This window comes from Oryzias latipes, chromosome 19 (genome assembly GCF_053564925.1).
Source record: "Oryzias latipes strain Hd-rR chromosome 19, Olatipes_Hd-rR_3.1".
NCBI classification, from domain to species: Eukaryota; Metazoa; Chordata; class Actinopteri; order Beloniformes; family Adrianichthyidae; genus Oryzias; species Oryzias latipes.
Genome location: NC_136255.1, coordinates 9,034,398 through 9,049,799, shown reverse-complemented (window position 1 = coordinate 9,049,799; position 15,402 = coordinate 9,034,398). Strand labels below are relative to the sequence as shown.

General features: G+C 41.1%; 1 protein-coding gene across 2 annotated transcripts in view; it reads right to left on the bottom strand.

The window, feature by feature from the left end:
• ryr2a (ryanodine receptor 2a (cardiac)) overlaps positions 1–15,402 on the bottom strand; it is a 310,570-nt gene that overhangs the window by 69,636 nt on the left and 225,532 nt on the right. For both annotated transcript variants that reach the window (XM_023949560.2, XM_023949561.2), the window contains 7 exons: positions 11,676–11,756; positions 8,949–9,037; positions 3,033–3,161; positions 2,758–2,862; positions 2,398–2,479; positions 2,029–2,187; positions 1,772–1,926 (listed from right to left, as the gene is read on the bottom strand). In XM_023949560.2, coding sequence (XP_023805328.1) covers positions 1,772–1,926; positions 2,029–2,187; positions 2,398–2,479; positions 2,758–2,862; positions 3,033–3,161; positions 8,949–9,037; positions 11,676–11,756 — 800 coding nt within the window. The remainder of the gene's footprint in view (positions 1–1,771; positions 1,927–2,028; positions 2,188–2,397; positions 2,480–2,757; positions 2,863–3,032; positions 3,162–8,948; positions 9,038–11,675; positions 11,757–15,402) is intronic.

Sequence of the window (15,402 nt, the reverse complement as noted above, 5' to 3'; positions counted from 1 at the left end):
TCCTTCCTGGGCCAGCCGTGGACCGGGTGGGTGGCTGCCTGGAGCGCGGAGCGGTTCTCCCCTTGGGGGGTTCTGGCCCGTACCTGGGGTTGGGGTGGGGGTATGCCCAGAACTCCTGGGTGGTGATGGGGTGCTCGTCTGGGGCTGTGGGCACTCTTCTCGGGTGGGGCCCGGCGTTGGGCCCTCCTGGCGTGGCGTGGGTGCTCCTCTCCTGGTTGGGCTGGGGCTGCGCTCTCTGTCCCCCCGTGCCTACCTGCTCTCTGGCTCTGGGGGCCCCGTTGCGGTCCTGCTGGCCCTGGCCTGGATGGCGGATGTGATCACCCGGGGGCAGTTGTTCTCTGCCTGCTGCTGAGTGGCATTGGGGGGTTCTGGCTGCCGCGGCTCTCCCTCCTTCTTTTCACATTCCACCATCCATTTGGACAGGCCCCGCCCCTTTTAGATTCGTATTACATCTGAACCTCACCGAAATGATAAACATGATGATAAACTTGTTGCCTTATGCTGCTTCATGGTTTTACCCCCCCCCCCCTTATAATCACCCTTTTAACCCCCCCCCCCCCCCTTTCTCTAACATCCCTCTCTCTTTTTCCCTCCTTTCCTTTTCCGTCCGGTCCAACACAAGAGATTTTCAAATATGATTAAAATGAACAAAGTTTGGCCTTGATTACTAAAGGGGTTTATTCAGACATACCTCTGGTTTGTCAGAAAATCCATAACCCTTGTTGTTAAAGTAAAATATGTCTATCACAAGTGGCCTTCAGCTCTCATCTGTTTGCCCAGCTGTTCGACAAGTTAAAAAAAAAAGAAAGAAAGAAATGGTGCCTAAAGTGAAACATGGTGGTGGCAGTGTCCTTATGAGGGGGTGCATGACTGCTGCTGGTGTGGGGAGCTGAACTTCATTGATGGTTTCATGAACTCAACAATGTACTGATCTATACTAAAGGAGAAGGTGCTGCCATCACTTCATGCATTTGGTCCTCTAGCACTTTTCCAACACAGCGATGATCCAAATCACACTTTTAAAGCTACTGTTGCATTTCTGAAGAAGAACAGGGTGAAGTTGATTGAATGGCCATGTATGTCTCCTGACCTGAACCCAATCAAACTCCTGTGGGGAATTCTGAAGCGACAAGTTGAAGCGACTCTCCATCCAGCATCTAGGCTCTAAAAGAGGTTATTCTTGAAGAATGGAAAAAGAAAGATGTTGCAATATGTCGCCAACTTGTTTATTCCATGCCTAGAAGACTTGGTGCTGTCCTTAAAAAATCACAACACTCATACAGTAGTAGTTTTTATTGCAGGGTGTATTCATTTTTGCTTTAACCAACTTAAGTAAAACTGAAGATTATGTGATCTAAATTAGATTACCTTAATTTCATGTTATGGAGTTAAAGAAGTGTTCAATAAAATTCAACCTTGTGAAAAGTTTTGAAATTTTTCTTTTGTTCATTGAGGTACTGATTAAATTAGTACTTTTTAAAGGGGTGTACTCATTTAAACTAAGCACTGTACATCCATTAATATTTTGACAACAGACAACCAAAATTTAAGAAGTGATGATAAAACCATGGAGATACCACAGACCAACACCGCAGGCTGTCAAGCATTCCATCTAGCAGAGTTCTGGCAGAGTTTGGAATGGTACCCTTGAAAGCTAACACATTAAACATTTTGGTATTATTTTTTTGAACTCCAAACAAATAGCTTTAGCTATCTAAACATTAATGGAAGCTTTGCTTACCAGTCCCTCAGTTAGTTCAGTTACATTTACCTTGGCTGGTTCATGAAAACGCTCCACAAACTCCTCATAGTCCAGGAGTTCGTTCTCATCAGTCTCAGTGCAGGATAGCAGGAACTCTGTCTCAGTCTGTGTGTAGTGTTTGTGACTCTCCATAGCCTTATGGAAGTCCCGCTTGGAGATAACGCCTGTGTGGTCATTCATTGATAAACCATCAGAAGCTGTTTTAAATTCATGATCCATGAATGGAAATGTTTTATGTAGGTATAGATACAAGTAAATAGGTTTGCCTTTTCCATCAGGGTCATGCTCCTTGAAGGCATCTGATGATGTGAGGTCTTTCAATTTGAGAAACATATCGAAGAACTTGAGGATCATCTCCACATTGTTGGAAGACTCCACCAACATGTCCACCATCTGCTTTCCAATTGTGCCATTTACGACATTACCTGCAACAATAAAAGACAGATTTGAGGGAACTGAATATGCTAAAAACAGGACACAATGAGACAGATATTTTCCAGAATTTTCAAGAGTTTTAAGATCTGTATGAAGCTCAGTATCTGTGAGTCTCAGCGGATGCAGTCAGAGTGATTTGCAAGAAGAAGGAAGCTACTGCAACGCTCTCCTGGTCCAATATTTGAATGAAAAGTGCTCACCTTCCAGCATCGACAGCAGCATGACCACCATGTCTTTCTGCAGATCCATCAGTTCCTTTAGTAACTCAATCTGACTAGAGTCCTGGGGAAAAGAAGGTAAATGTATTCAGAAACATTCAAACCTTAATTAGTGTTTCTGCAAAATATATAAATAATTAACTATATTGATCTAACAGAAAATCCTTCTCACCTAACCCTAACCCAGGCACTGAGACAAACAAACACACTTTCAGACATGTACACACCCACAGGGTAAGGGCAGACATTTTTGCATAAGAAATTCAACTTTCTTTATGCAGATGAGGGATACTTTTTCTAAAATCTGTCGACATCAGTGACACCTTTATGGTTTCTACAAACCTGAGATAATTTCATCTGCATGTGAGCAAAAACATGCAGAAAACCAACAACGGCATCCCACAATCGGCTGTGTGCCAGACTCTGCTGGTTTCCTGTGCATGGACCCTACAAAAGCAACAAAACTTCAGTCCCATTAAGTTACAGAAACTTACACTTAAGGAAAAAAATCATTGAGTAAATTCTGTTTTCCTAAATATAATTTATTTTCAATTTAAATCTGTCTTTTATTTAACTATGAAATTACAATTAAATAAAAGTTGCAGCCACCAGCTTACCTGGATGTATTCTGTCAGGGTGTTGAACACCTGCTTGGCAACGTTTATGGCCTTGGAGAAGTTTCTCTGACCCTGCTCATCAATGACATCTTTCCCAGAATAAAACCAGTAAAAGTCACTGATAGACTCCTACAAGTGGGAGACAGGTACAGAAAAACAGAAAGACGTGAGAGGCAGCAGAAAAAGACGGAAGACAGCAGAGAGGCAAATGAGAAAAAATACAGAGACAGAGAGACTCACAACAGAAAGAAAGGCGGAAGACAACAAAGCGACAGGAAAGAGACAGCAGTAATTTTGTAGCTCTTTACTGAAATAAATAAAATAAAATAAATAAATTTATACTGTATTCATCCCTCAATGGGGAAATTCTTCTCCGCATTTGACCCATCCCCTGGGGGAGCGGTGAGCTGCAGCTGAACCGCGCTCGGGAGAAGTGTTGTATGTTGATTCGAAAATAGGAACAAACTAATTTTTAGACTACAGTGTTCCCTTTTGCAGTTTCGCAGATTTTTTTGGGGCAATTTACCTCTTTCTTTTTTGTTTTTGTTTTTTAGCTGCGCACTATGATCTGCATCTTGATTGGTAGTAGACCACTGTCAATCAATCTCCTCTCTGCCGTGTCTCTCATACAGAATGCATTCAGATGGCCAAATAAACAATAATTAGTAGTAGACATTCGGTTTCATTTTATAATAATTGAATTATTTTTTTATGAAGGTTTAAACTTTGAGAGTTTAAGCAAGAGAGAAAAGCACAGAAATGCTCATGACTGTCTAAGACCAGTAAAGTGAGGGGATTTACATCATTAAAACATAAATATTGTAAAAATTAAGTTGACTACTTAGCTGATTTTACCTATCGGAGGTTATTTTTACAACTAAAGTAGACAAGGGACTACTAAACCTTAAACATCTGGCCAAGATCATCATCATCATCATTTATTTATTTATTTATTTATAAAGCACCTTCCATCACCAGCAAAGAGATCCCACAGTGCTGCACACACGGAGAACAAAACATAAAATAATTAAAAGCATAATCCAAATTAAAACATTGTAGAGAAATAAATAGAAAAGAATTAAAAGCATAAAACCAATTTAAATAAGATTAAAACCAGGGCTAGGCAGATATTAAATCACTGAAATGGAGGAACAACTCTTTTTCAAAACACTCCATCCTCTCTCTCCAGTCCTCAAGGACTTGAGCACAAAAAGGTAGATTGGATATTGGCCTATAGTTTGAAAACAAAGCAGTATCAAGCCCTTGTTTTTCCAGCAGTGTTGTCAACACCGCCTGTATAAAATTGAGTGGAAACAGAGTGGGCGAAAGACTAATGTTAATAATAGATAAAACTGCAGAGCCTAAGACTGCAAAAACGTTTTGAAAAAAAAAACGGCTGACAGAACATCACTAGAGAACTCAGCTGGCTTTAACCATAATACTACTCTTTCTAACTAATAAGTGTAAAACTGTGTAAGAGAGGACCTACTACCAGCAACCTTTTCCATAAAAAATGCACGTTTTTCACAATTTTCCACAGAGCCTTCCATAGAGCAAAAAGCAGTATTTACAGTCTTGACCAAGGTGAGAGGAAACCCAAAAGACAGAGCTAAGTCCAGAATAAGTACATGAATGTGTGTTGGGTCAGAAACTGTACGAGACCAAAAGAATCCAACACGTTAAAAAAGTTCTTGCCGAGCGGTTTGTCAGCACACATGACTGTTAAAATCAACTAAAATTAAAGCCGCAAGCGGCGTTGTATGGCCCGCAGACGCAACCCGCCTTCTACGCCCAACTCTACGCACGACCGCCGCCCTCACCGCCCACAAATTAACAGCTAGTCAAGGCTGATTTTGCTAATTATGCTAACTATGCTAATTTGGCTAAAAGTGCTAGCATAGCATCATCAGCATCATCAGCATCATCAACTCTCTCAGAAAAACACATTACCTAAAATGCTAATTATGCTAACTATGCTAGCTATGCTAATGTGGCTAACAGTGCTAGCATAGCGATCAGGATCATCAACTGACTCAGAAAAACACATTACCTAAAATTCTAATTATGCTAACTATGCTAGCTATGCTAATGTGGCTAAAAGTGCTAGCATAGCGATCAGCATCATCAACTGACTCAGAAAAACACATTACCTAAAATGTTAATTATGCTAACTATGCCAGCTATGCTAATGTGGCTAAAAGTGCTAGCATAGCGAGCAGCATCATCAACTGACTCAGAAAAACCCATTACTCCATTGGTGAGAGCTATACATCATAAGTTAGTAAATTCAAAATGGCGGCTTTTCTTGTTATTTTATCTCCATAGCAACCAGTTTATGTTTTGGTCCCCTCGGGAGGACGAACAGATTGACGTCAGTTTCGGGCAAATCGGTAAAAGTAAACTTTTTGTCGTCCTTAGCAACAGTGGTTTTATGCTAACCACGCCCACATTCCTTATATGTCCATATCCAGTGTTTTTCAATGTATGCAGTTTCAGGCATTATTGCATGCATTCAAATTTCACAGTAGTCCTTTGAAAAACATAGGAGTTGTAACAGTGCGCCACTTTGCTAGCTCGCCACGCGCACGCCGTTCAAATTCTACAACTTCTAATTCCAACATTTTGTCCAGAGTAGCTGGCTGTTGATGCCCGAAAAGTTACGAGACGATTGATGAAAATTCCAACGACGAGTTTTCGTTTGTATCTGGTGCTAAAGGTGCTTTTTTGAGAAAATTACAGATGGCGGCCTTTTCCCAAGGTCAAAGGTCAACGACACTCCTGTGGTGTTTGTAGACTGGAGCTGGCAGCAAGTGTGTGCAATTGCGTGAAAATCGCTCAAACAAAAGTGTCGTTTCCCCATATCGTGGGAAAACACGAAAATCGCCAATTCTCAGAGTTCGCCACAAAATGGCCGCCAAACCGTAGGTCGTGTGGCCGCGCAGTAATGATTTCAAAACTTCTTTGGGATATACCCGACACGTGTGTTTTGGTTTCGCGACTGTATTTTGAAGTACATTTTGTTGGGCCCCATACGCGATTTTCGGCCCATTCATTTTTTTGAAGGGATCGCTGGCCGTGATGTCATCGTCTTCGGGTGGGTGACGTTGACTTTGTGGAAAATTCATTTGCAATTTATCCCAGGTGTGTGCACGTTTTGGTGACTTTTCGAGCATGCGGCGGGGGTCACATTCTTGCTGAAAGGCGGCGAAGTCGTCGTTCCAACTGCGAAAACAATAAGGTCCTTGCAGTCAGTGACTGCTGCTGCGGGCCATAATAAACCCATGCTCATAGTTAGGGATAAAAGTGTACGGAAATTCAGAAAACATGTTAAAATCTTAGCCTTAAACTTAGGAGGCGGATAAATCAAAAGTCCTAAAAAGCAGAGGCGGACCGAGAAAAACAAAAAAAAAACTCAAAAGAGTCAAAAAGTTAAGGTGGTGTAAGGTATCTAAAATTATAATTCAACTTTAAAACACAGAGCAATCCACCACTTCTACCCACAGATTGTGGTACATTAAAAATAAGAACAGTTATTAGGTAAAAGCTCCAGCAAAACACCTGACTGAGCACGAGGGATCAACAATGCCCAGAAAATCCAGCTTTTGGGCATAAAATAGTATTTCAAGATAGCATTGAGCATTGATTGATCTAAACCTCCTTGATGTCGCGGCCGAGTCTGCGGTCTCCGGTAATGACTCAGAAGCAGAGCGCGGATTCGATGAGTCGCTTTTCCTCCAACACACTTGAATCTGTGCCGGCCCTACAAGGGAGTGGGACTTCAGGTTACCTCTGACTACAGAAACCAGGCACGGCTTCGGACAAGAAAGCAGTATCCAGGGCGCAAAAAGACCACTTCCAGATTCACAGGCATGGGACACGTCAGTCCTAGAACTGAGACAGCTGACACGAAGGCAAACAATTCTCCCACTTCACCTCCCCCATCGACGCTTGCTATTTCGGGGAAAAACAGCTGTCCGACAAAGAAACGCCGGTACTCCCAAGCAAACTGGGTGAGATAAATCAGTGACCAACCGAACAAACGTAGGGGCAGGTGGATAAAAAAGTTTAGATACAGTGTCTTAATCATACACTGACCAAAAATATAAACGCAACACTTTTGTTGTTGCTCCCATTTTTTATGGTATGAACTCAAAGATGTGAAACATTTTCCACATACACAAAATAACCAGTTCTCTGAAATATTGTTCACAAATCTGTCTAAATCTGTGATAGTGAGCACTTTCCTTTGCCAAGACAATCCATCCCACCTCACAGGTGTGCCATATCAAGATGCTGATTAGACAGCATGATTATTGCACAGGTGTGCCTTAGACTGGCCACAAGAAAAGGCCACTCTGAAATCTTCAGTTTTGTTTTATTGAGGGGGTCAGAGGACTTAGACAACCAGTCAGTATCTGGTGTGACCACCATTTGCCTCATTAAGTGCGACATATCTCCTTCGTATAGAGTTGATCAGGTTGTCTATTGTGGCCTATGGAATGTTGGTCCACTCTTCTTCAATGGCTGTCCGAAGTTGCTGGATATTGGCAGGAACTGGAACACGCTGTCGTATACGCCGATCCAGAGCATCCCAAACATGCTCAATGGGTGACATGTCTGGTGAGTATGGTGGCCATGCAAGAACTGGGATGTTGTCAGCTTCCAAGAATTGTGAACAGATCCTTGCAACATGGGGCCATGCATTATCATGCTGCAACATGAGGTGATGTTGTTGGATGTACGGCACAACAATAGGCCCCAGGATCTCGTCACGGAATCTCTTTGCATTCAAAATGCCATCAATGAAATGCACCTGTATTCTTCGCCCATAACATATGCCTGCCCATACCATAACCCCACCACCACCATGGGCTACTCGATCCACAACATTGACATCAGAAAACCGCTCACCCACACAACGCCACACACGCTGTCTGCCATCGCATGTGAGCATTTGCCCACTCAAGTCGGTTACGACGACGAACTGGAGTGAGGTCGAGACCTCGATGAGGACGACGAGCATGCAGATGAGCCTCCCTGAGACGGTTTCTGACAGTTTGTGCAGAAATTCTGTGGTTATGCAAACCGATTGTTTCAGCAGCTGTCCGAGTAGCTGGTCTCAGACGATCTTGGAGGTGGACATGCTGGATGTGAAGGTCTTGGGCTGGTGTGGTTACACGTGGTCTGCGGTTGTGAGGCTGGTTGGATGTGCAGCCAAATTCTCGGAAACACCTTTGGAGACGGCTTATGGTGGAGAATTGGACATTCAATTCCCTAGCAACAGCTCTGGTGGACATTCTTGCTATTAGCATTCTTGTGGCCAGTCTAAGGCACACCTGTGCAATAATCATGCTGTCTAATCAGCATCTTGATATGTCACACCTGCGAGGTGGGATGGATTGTCTTGGCAAAGGAGAAGTGCTCACTATCACAGATTTAGACAGATTTGTGAACAATATTTCCGAGAACTGGTTATCTTGTGTATGTGGAAAATGTTTCACATCTTTGAGTTCATATAATAAAAAATGGGAGCAATAACAAAAGTGTTGCGTTTAAATTTTTGGTCAGTGTAAGTGAGGAGGGCACAATGTTTTGCACTAGTCATAGTAAAAACAATAAAACAATAAAATGTTGAGCGACAAAGAGATGGCATGCCATGAACATTGGCGCCATCTTGAATCTATTGATTTTTATATAAGATGTATGAACTTTTATGGTTTCACCAGTTTTATATATTCTCTAGATCAGAGAGAAAAGTGCTGGTCTTGTTCTCCAAACCAGAACAAGGCACGTATTTAGCCTCATTTTTTAAATGGTGGCTTTAAGAACTGTTTTTTAAACAGTTCTTAATGCTCTTCAGAAAAGACAAAGATATGGCAAACATATAAAGTGCACATTAGAACAGATGTTGCTGACCTGAACTCTGAGTAAATAATCCACAGTGGAGATGATGATGTTGACAGTTGTATTGTTCCCTGTTTGTGTCCTCAAATAGTTCTGGAAGTCTGGAACAAGACCATAAGATTCACAGTTTACACAGTGCTCAGGAGAAGACTGCAGCTCATGCCTTAGACCAGTGGTCCCCAACCTTTTTAAAGCCATGGACCAGTATGACATCATAAAAAGTTTTTTGGACCAGTCTTTTAGATGTGGCGGATGATGATTGTAGCAATACTACGATGAAGGAGGAACAGGAACGTGACAAATACAAACCCTGAGCTTTTATTTTGAAACGCATGACATTCTACGTTGCACAGGTGTCACCATCCTCTCCCCTTCCCACACTCATGGTGCAAAAAAGAAGTACTGTCTATTAAATGTGGCTTTCTTTTTGTTTGGAAGTTGAAGGCTCCTCTTTTGTCTCCCGGCTGAGCCTTTTCCCATTGCGAAAGAAACTTTCCCAAGACGTTTGTTTTTTACTCATTTTGTTAGCGTTCTTTTTAGCGGCAACCTATCACGTGACGGAGAAGAGTGCCTTGGCCTTCGTCAAGAGTGACATAGACGGATGTAACAGAGAATCGGGCAATGTTTCTAGATAAAACATCTTTCAGATTCCGAAATAAATAAAAAGGAGGTAGTGTAAATAATTGATTCTTTTTGTGCAGCCCGGTACCAAATAACCCACGGACCAGTCCGCGGCCCGGGGGTTGGGGACCGCTGCCTTAGACCATCTCCATACGCTTTACACACTCATAAACAGTGTTGGAGTTGTTTTAAGTATGTTTTAAGTAACATATTACAGTTACATATTAGTTTTTGATGTGTATAAGATTTTTTTAAAAAATTACTAAGGAATTTGAGGAAAATTTGACTTCTTACATGTTTGGAAAATTGTGTTTTAGATCAGACCAGAGATTCTCAAGAGGTTAGTTTTGCAAGTTTAATTTAAAACTGAAGTCTTTATATTTATCTATTTAAGTAGATAAGTAAATAAATAAAATAAATAAATGAAATTAGATAAATAAAATTGTAATTGTCACAAAGTGTCATGGGTCCTCCAATACTATATTTTGTGCAGTGTTGCCAGATACAGTCACTATTTTCAGCCCGAGCCCAAAAGTCATCTAAAAACCAACATACCCTCCAAAAACGCCCAAAAGGTTAAAAAAAATAATTAGAGTAATAAGCCATAAAAAGCAACAAATTATTTATTGCATAATGTTTTGATTGAAAGATCAATTTTGAGACATTTTTAAGGAGATCACATCTGCCATTTTTGCACTTAGTCAGAGCAAAACTTAAATTAACAAACTCCTATTTAACCTAAAATAAAAAAGGGAAGGGTAAAAACACAATAGCTAAATATCAATGGCTCTGATATACAGTAACCCCCCGCCCATTCGAGGTTTAATATTCGCGCCCCGCCCATTCGCGGGTGGCCGCAGATGACGTGACATCACAAGCGTGAGCCGCAGAACAGCGCTCATTCCGCGAATTTTGAAAAACGACTTACTCTGTACTTTACTGTAAAGTATTGTTTACGCGTTTAAGATGCCATCCAAACGCCCTGCATCATCTCCAGTTTCTGGAAATTAACCCAAACGGCAGAAAAAGGTTCTGACTCTGCAGAGGCTATGGCTCTGGGAGTTTTAAAACAGCGTCAATTATTCGCGGATTTTTGTAATTCGCGGGGGGACGTAACCCCTGCGAATACGGGGGGATTACTGTAACTTCATTTCATTGTCAAAAGTGAAGATCGTTCTTGTGTTTTTCCTTTTCATGGATTTTACTGAGGTCAATTTTAATCAATTCTCCTTCTGAAATGTATTACAGTGCTTTGATTTTTAATTACCTGTTTGTGTGAACATACCATTTCCAACTATTAATAAAAAATTAAGAACTAAATTAAATAACTCCAGATTACTCCAAGAGATATTGGGTAATTTAATATATGTTTATCAACACCATTATTAAATGGAAAGTGAGGTCATGGGATAAAGATGTCACGAATGTATAAAAATAAATAAATAAAGCATAATGTTATTAGCATACACCAAGTAAACTGAAGGCACACACTCAACCCAGTTTGCATGGAATTGTGCAATCTGCCGTGAGGCAGACCTTGCTTCCTAAACTGTTTATTTTAATATTACATCTCTTGATGGCTGCTGAGGGCAATGACAAGTGAGTCACTGCATCCCCTGCCTCCCTTGACCACATGTCCATGGTTGAGATGTATTTCAATGAGAAACTAAAAACGGCTGAACTGACCCCAAACCCACTCAAATAACATATACCCGCCTGTTGTTTTTGCCCGCAAATTATGAATCAAAAGCGCCTAATTGGGTGGGAAAACGCCCAAACTGGCAACACTGCACTGTGGTTTCCCTTTCTCAAAAGTAAACTGTATTAGTAGTCATCACAATTAAACTATTTCGCTCCTCATCTAAATGTAACATTCTGAGGTAAATTTTGCACTTAAGATTTTTTCATGTTCTACTTCTGCAATGAAAGTAAAATAAAAGTTGAATAAATAAATTACACCAAGGAACTACATTTAAATAACATTAACAATAATCTGTAATTAATTACAAATTGGAAGTATCTTGCACAACACTATTCTTGAAAGGGTATGCGTTAAGAAGACTGCTTTCAATTTCACTTTTTTTGGGTTTTAGAATCAAAATCATGGAGGAGTCCTACCTGAGTTGTGTCCTTCACAAAGCAGCTGCAGGAAGCGGAAAAGGTCACAGGTAAACTCATCATCCTGCATGACCTTCTCACCTATCCAAGAGAAGAAACACATCCACACACGAACACGAATCGGAGAAGGCACAAACACACACAGGCATGGGCAAACACACACATTCATGTGCAAGAGACACATATCAACAAAAAGAGTCAGAAAACAGGACAACAAATGTAAACACAAGGAGAGGGAGGACAACAACAACAAGATGAGAGTGAAGAAGAGTTAAAGAGATGAAGCCAGTTTGGAATAACCCAGATTTCTGCTTTTCAAGGTCACATCAAAAACCAGCAAACACACACTGCTGGATGAGGAGTGCACAGCTCCGTGCATGGAGGTATCAGAGAAGGTTCACTCCCCTTAACAGAAACACAGAGGTTGACCTGAGCTGATGGGCCATTGCACAAGACCTTCACCCAACCACATCATTATTAACATGAGAAGAAGACACCACAGATCTGAGGCTGAATCAGGACTGAAAGCTGACCTTCACACAAAACATTTGCAGTAGCTGCAGTCATGCTGACATGGGAGAAAAAGACTCTGTTCCATTCTCTGCCAACAAACAAAGATGTAAAGAGTTCCCCGTGGAACATGGCAGAGGCTCATTTGGAGACATTGTAACATTTCATCTTGAAAATTTAATTGATATTTCTTTAATAAAAAGAAGATAATCTGCAGAAGATCTTCAGGCATATGGACAGAATTTAAAGGATCTGGTTAAATGCTGCATCTACGAAAAATAAAAATAAAACGAAAAATTCCGCAGATCACATCACTTCAGAGAAGCATGTTCACAAAGCAGACTGAAGGTCAGCTCCAGAAGATCCATCCTGAACAACTCCCCACCGGATATCCTTTGACGTGCTTTATGAAATGGTAAAATGTCTCAGTTTCCACATCGGACCTGTTTTCTATGTTTACCTCCTGTTTCTTCTCACTCATCCTCTGAGCCGACAAGGAGTTTGGTTTGTCAGGAAAAGAAAATGACCGTAATTTCCGGATTATAAACCGCTACTTTTGTCACATTCTTTCAACCCTGCGGCTTATTCAATGATGCGGCTAATTTATGCATTTTTTTTTCAGTTTTTTTTATGCATTTTTTCTACCGACCGCTAGGGCCGCTTGAGCAGAAAGGGTAAGAGTGAGACAGGAGGAATACGGTATATGTGCGAGGAAAACGCAAGTTTTATGTAAATTCCTGCTTTGTGAATGAATAGCACGAACAGACCCTCATCATGGAAATTGCAAGAAGAAATGCATATGACGCAGCTTTCAAGTTAAAAGCAATCGTTAAAAGCAGTGTGAAAAAATGCACCATCACCAACAGGTTTGGGAAAGCCGGTCTGGTGCGTGACGGAGAGGACAGCGCAAGCTCAGGAGAGAATTTGCCTCAGGATGAGAATGACACTGACAGCGACAACGAAGGAGACACAGAGAGTGTGTGGCGAAGAATATCTGACATTGTTCCAATCCGACACTAAGGAAGAAGACTTCCATGGTTTCAGTGAACAGGAGGAAGATGAAGAAAGCTCTCAGTGATTTTTACCGGTATGTTTTTTTAACCAGCCCTGCTAGTGCTCTTATTGCCCTATTGCTGCCGTGTTACTACACAGGCACTGTTTGGAAAGAAAAGCTCAGGTATATTATTAAAACTTTTAAAACTCTTTCTGTGTATCGTCTTTCTTTGTAAATATATCATGTGTTGAACCTTTCCTGCGATTACTTTTTTCTTTCTGACGGTGGTTGAAAAAGGAGGGAAGATCCTCGAAGGCAGATCTTCCTTCGGGGTTCACTTTCCCGTTCAGACCCTCAGAGCCTCCAGAGCGGGTTAATAAAGAATAATTCCCCTTTCTTCAGGGGAAAACCTTCTTTTATTACAGTTCTCCGTCACTCTGTATAACAAACATGAATGCGCACCCCCAACACACTTCCACTGCGTGCTCTCGCTCCCTTTTGCGCTGCATTTGCTCCCTCGTCTTTCTTACACACGCGGCAGTTTCAGCACATACACATCCTCATTCTACAACACGTTTCAATGTGGGCACATGCGGCTTATATACAGGCGCTGCTTACCTGTACAAAATGGTTTATCCTTTAAAATTGTGATGGTGCGTCTTAAAATCAGGTGCGCTCTATAGTCCGGAAATTACGGTATGTAAAGACAATCTTTGACTTTTAGTCCTGCTCCAAACATCAGCAGATGAAGGGATCTTTGTAACAGCTATGTTGAAGCACAAACACATACTTTTTTTTAAACATTTTTTGTTAAGTACTATGTAATATGAAAGCATATCTGTCTCATGATTCAAAATGAAAAACGATCCCTGAAATCCTTTTTCATTTTCATTTAATTAAGATAAAGAAAATGGTATTTTACATTTCATTTTCAAGAAGTTCTCTAGTAAATGTCTAGCAAAATTCAATAAAAAAAAATCTAATTCCGCAAATAAAATGGATTAACAGAAATGCTTCTTCATTTTCACAATGTAACTGCATCAATTGACTCAAAAATAAAATTAAAAATCAATTCTCCAAAATGCTTTATCATTTTCTACTTCAACACCACTTATTCTGTGACGTAATTAAAGTGATGATTCAAAGAGGGGAATATGTGGGAATAACATCAGCCTTTATTTTGTCTAGACACGATTGGAAACAAAAATTCACACGATTGGCACGGTTTCTAAGGACTGTGTGCAGTGTTATTTCCGCATTCAAAAGCCACCTCCACCAGCTCACACACCGTCCCAAAGCTGCTCCTCTACTCGGAGCTCACTCACTCACGCAGAGCAGCCGGATGGACTGCGGTCCGAAGCCTCCTCTGGAGTGCACACAGTAAAAAAAGACCCTCCCCTGCCCGCAAACACAACGCTACTAGTCCGGCTGCTCTGCTCAGAGACATGGTTCACTCGCGTGGAGCAGCGGGTCGGTCCTGTTCACGCCAAGTGAGCACTGACGTCATTGCCCCACCTCCCCCAGAACATTGTGAAAATGAAAAAGCATTTCTGTTAATCCATTTTATTTGCCAAATTAGATATTTTGTAATTTAGGTTTGCTAGACATTTACTAGAGAACATTTTGAAAATGAAATGGGAAATACCATTTTCATTATTTTTATTAATTCAATTCAATTCAATTCAATTTCATTTTTATAGCCCAAATTCACAACAACAGTCGTCTCAATGGGCTTTGTACCAGTAATTGTAAGGTAAACATACACTCAAAAAGGATCATAAATTCATAGAATTCAAAAGGATAATACTAAAACTATAACTAAACAGACTAACTAAAATGGGCATCCATGCCCTTAGACCCCCCTTCGCGGTAAGAAAAGACGCTAAAAGAAAAATGGAATCCGGAAAAATCGAAGAAACCTCAAGGGTGTCCACATGAAGGAGGAATCCTCCCCCAGGACGGACAGGCAATGTAACAGAACTCATAGAGAAGAATTAACTTATCTAACCCTACAACTACATATTTAAAGTCCAGCAAATGATCTTCATCCAGTTGAAGTTGGGGGAAAGCTGGGGGCGCGAAATGAGCTGGAGACAGCATCGACAGGCAGGCGTAGGAGCAGTAGTAGAGGCAAGCCAGAGACGAGGTACACGGTCAGGTACAGGAGCATTAATTAAGTGAAAGAATGAGCGGTGTTAAAGAAGAAGAAAAACTCATTAGGTG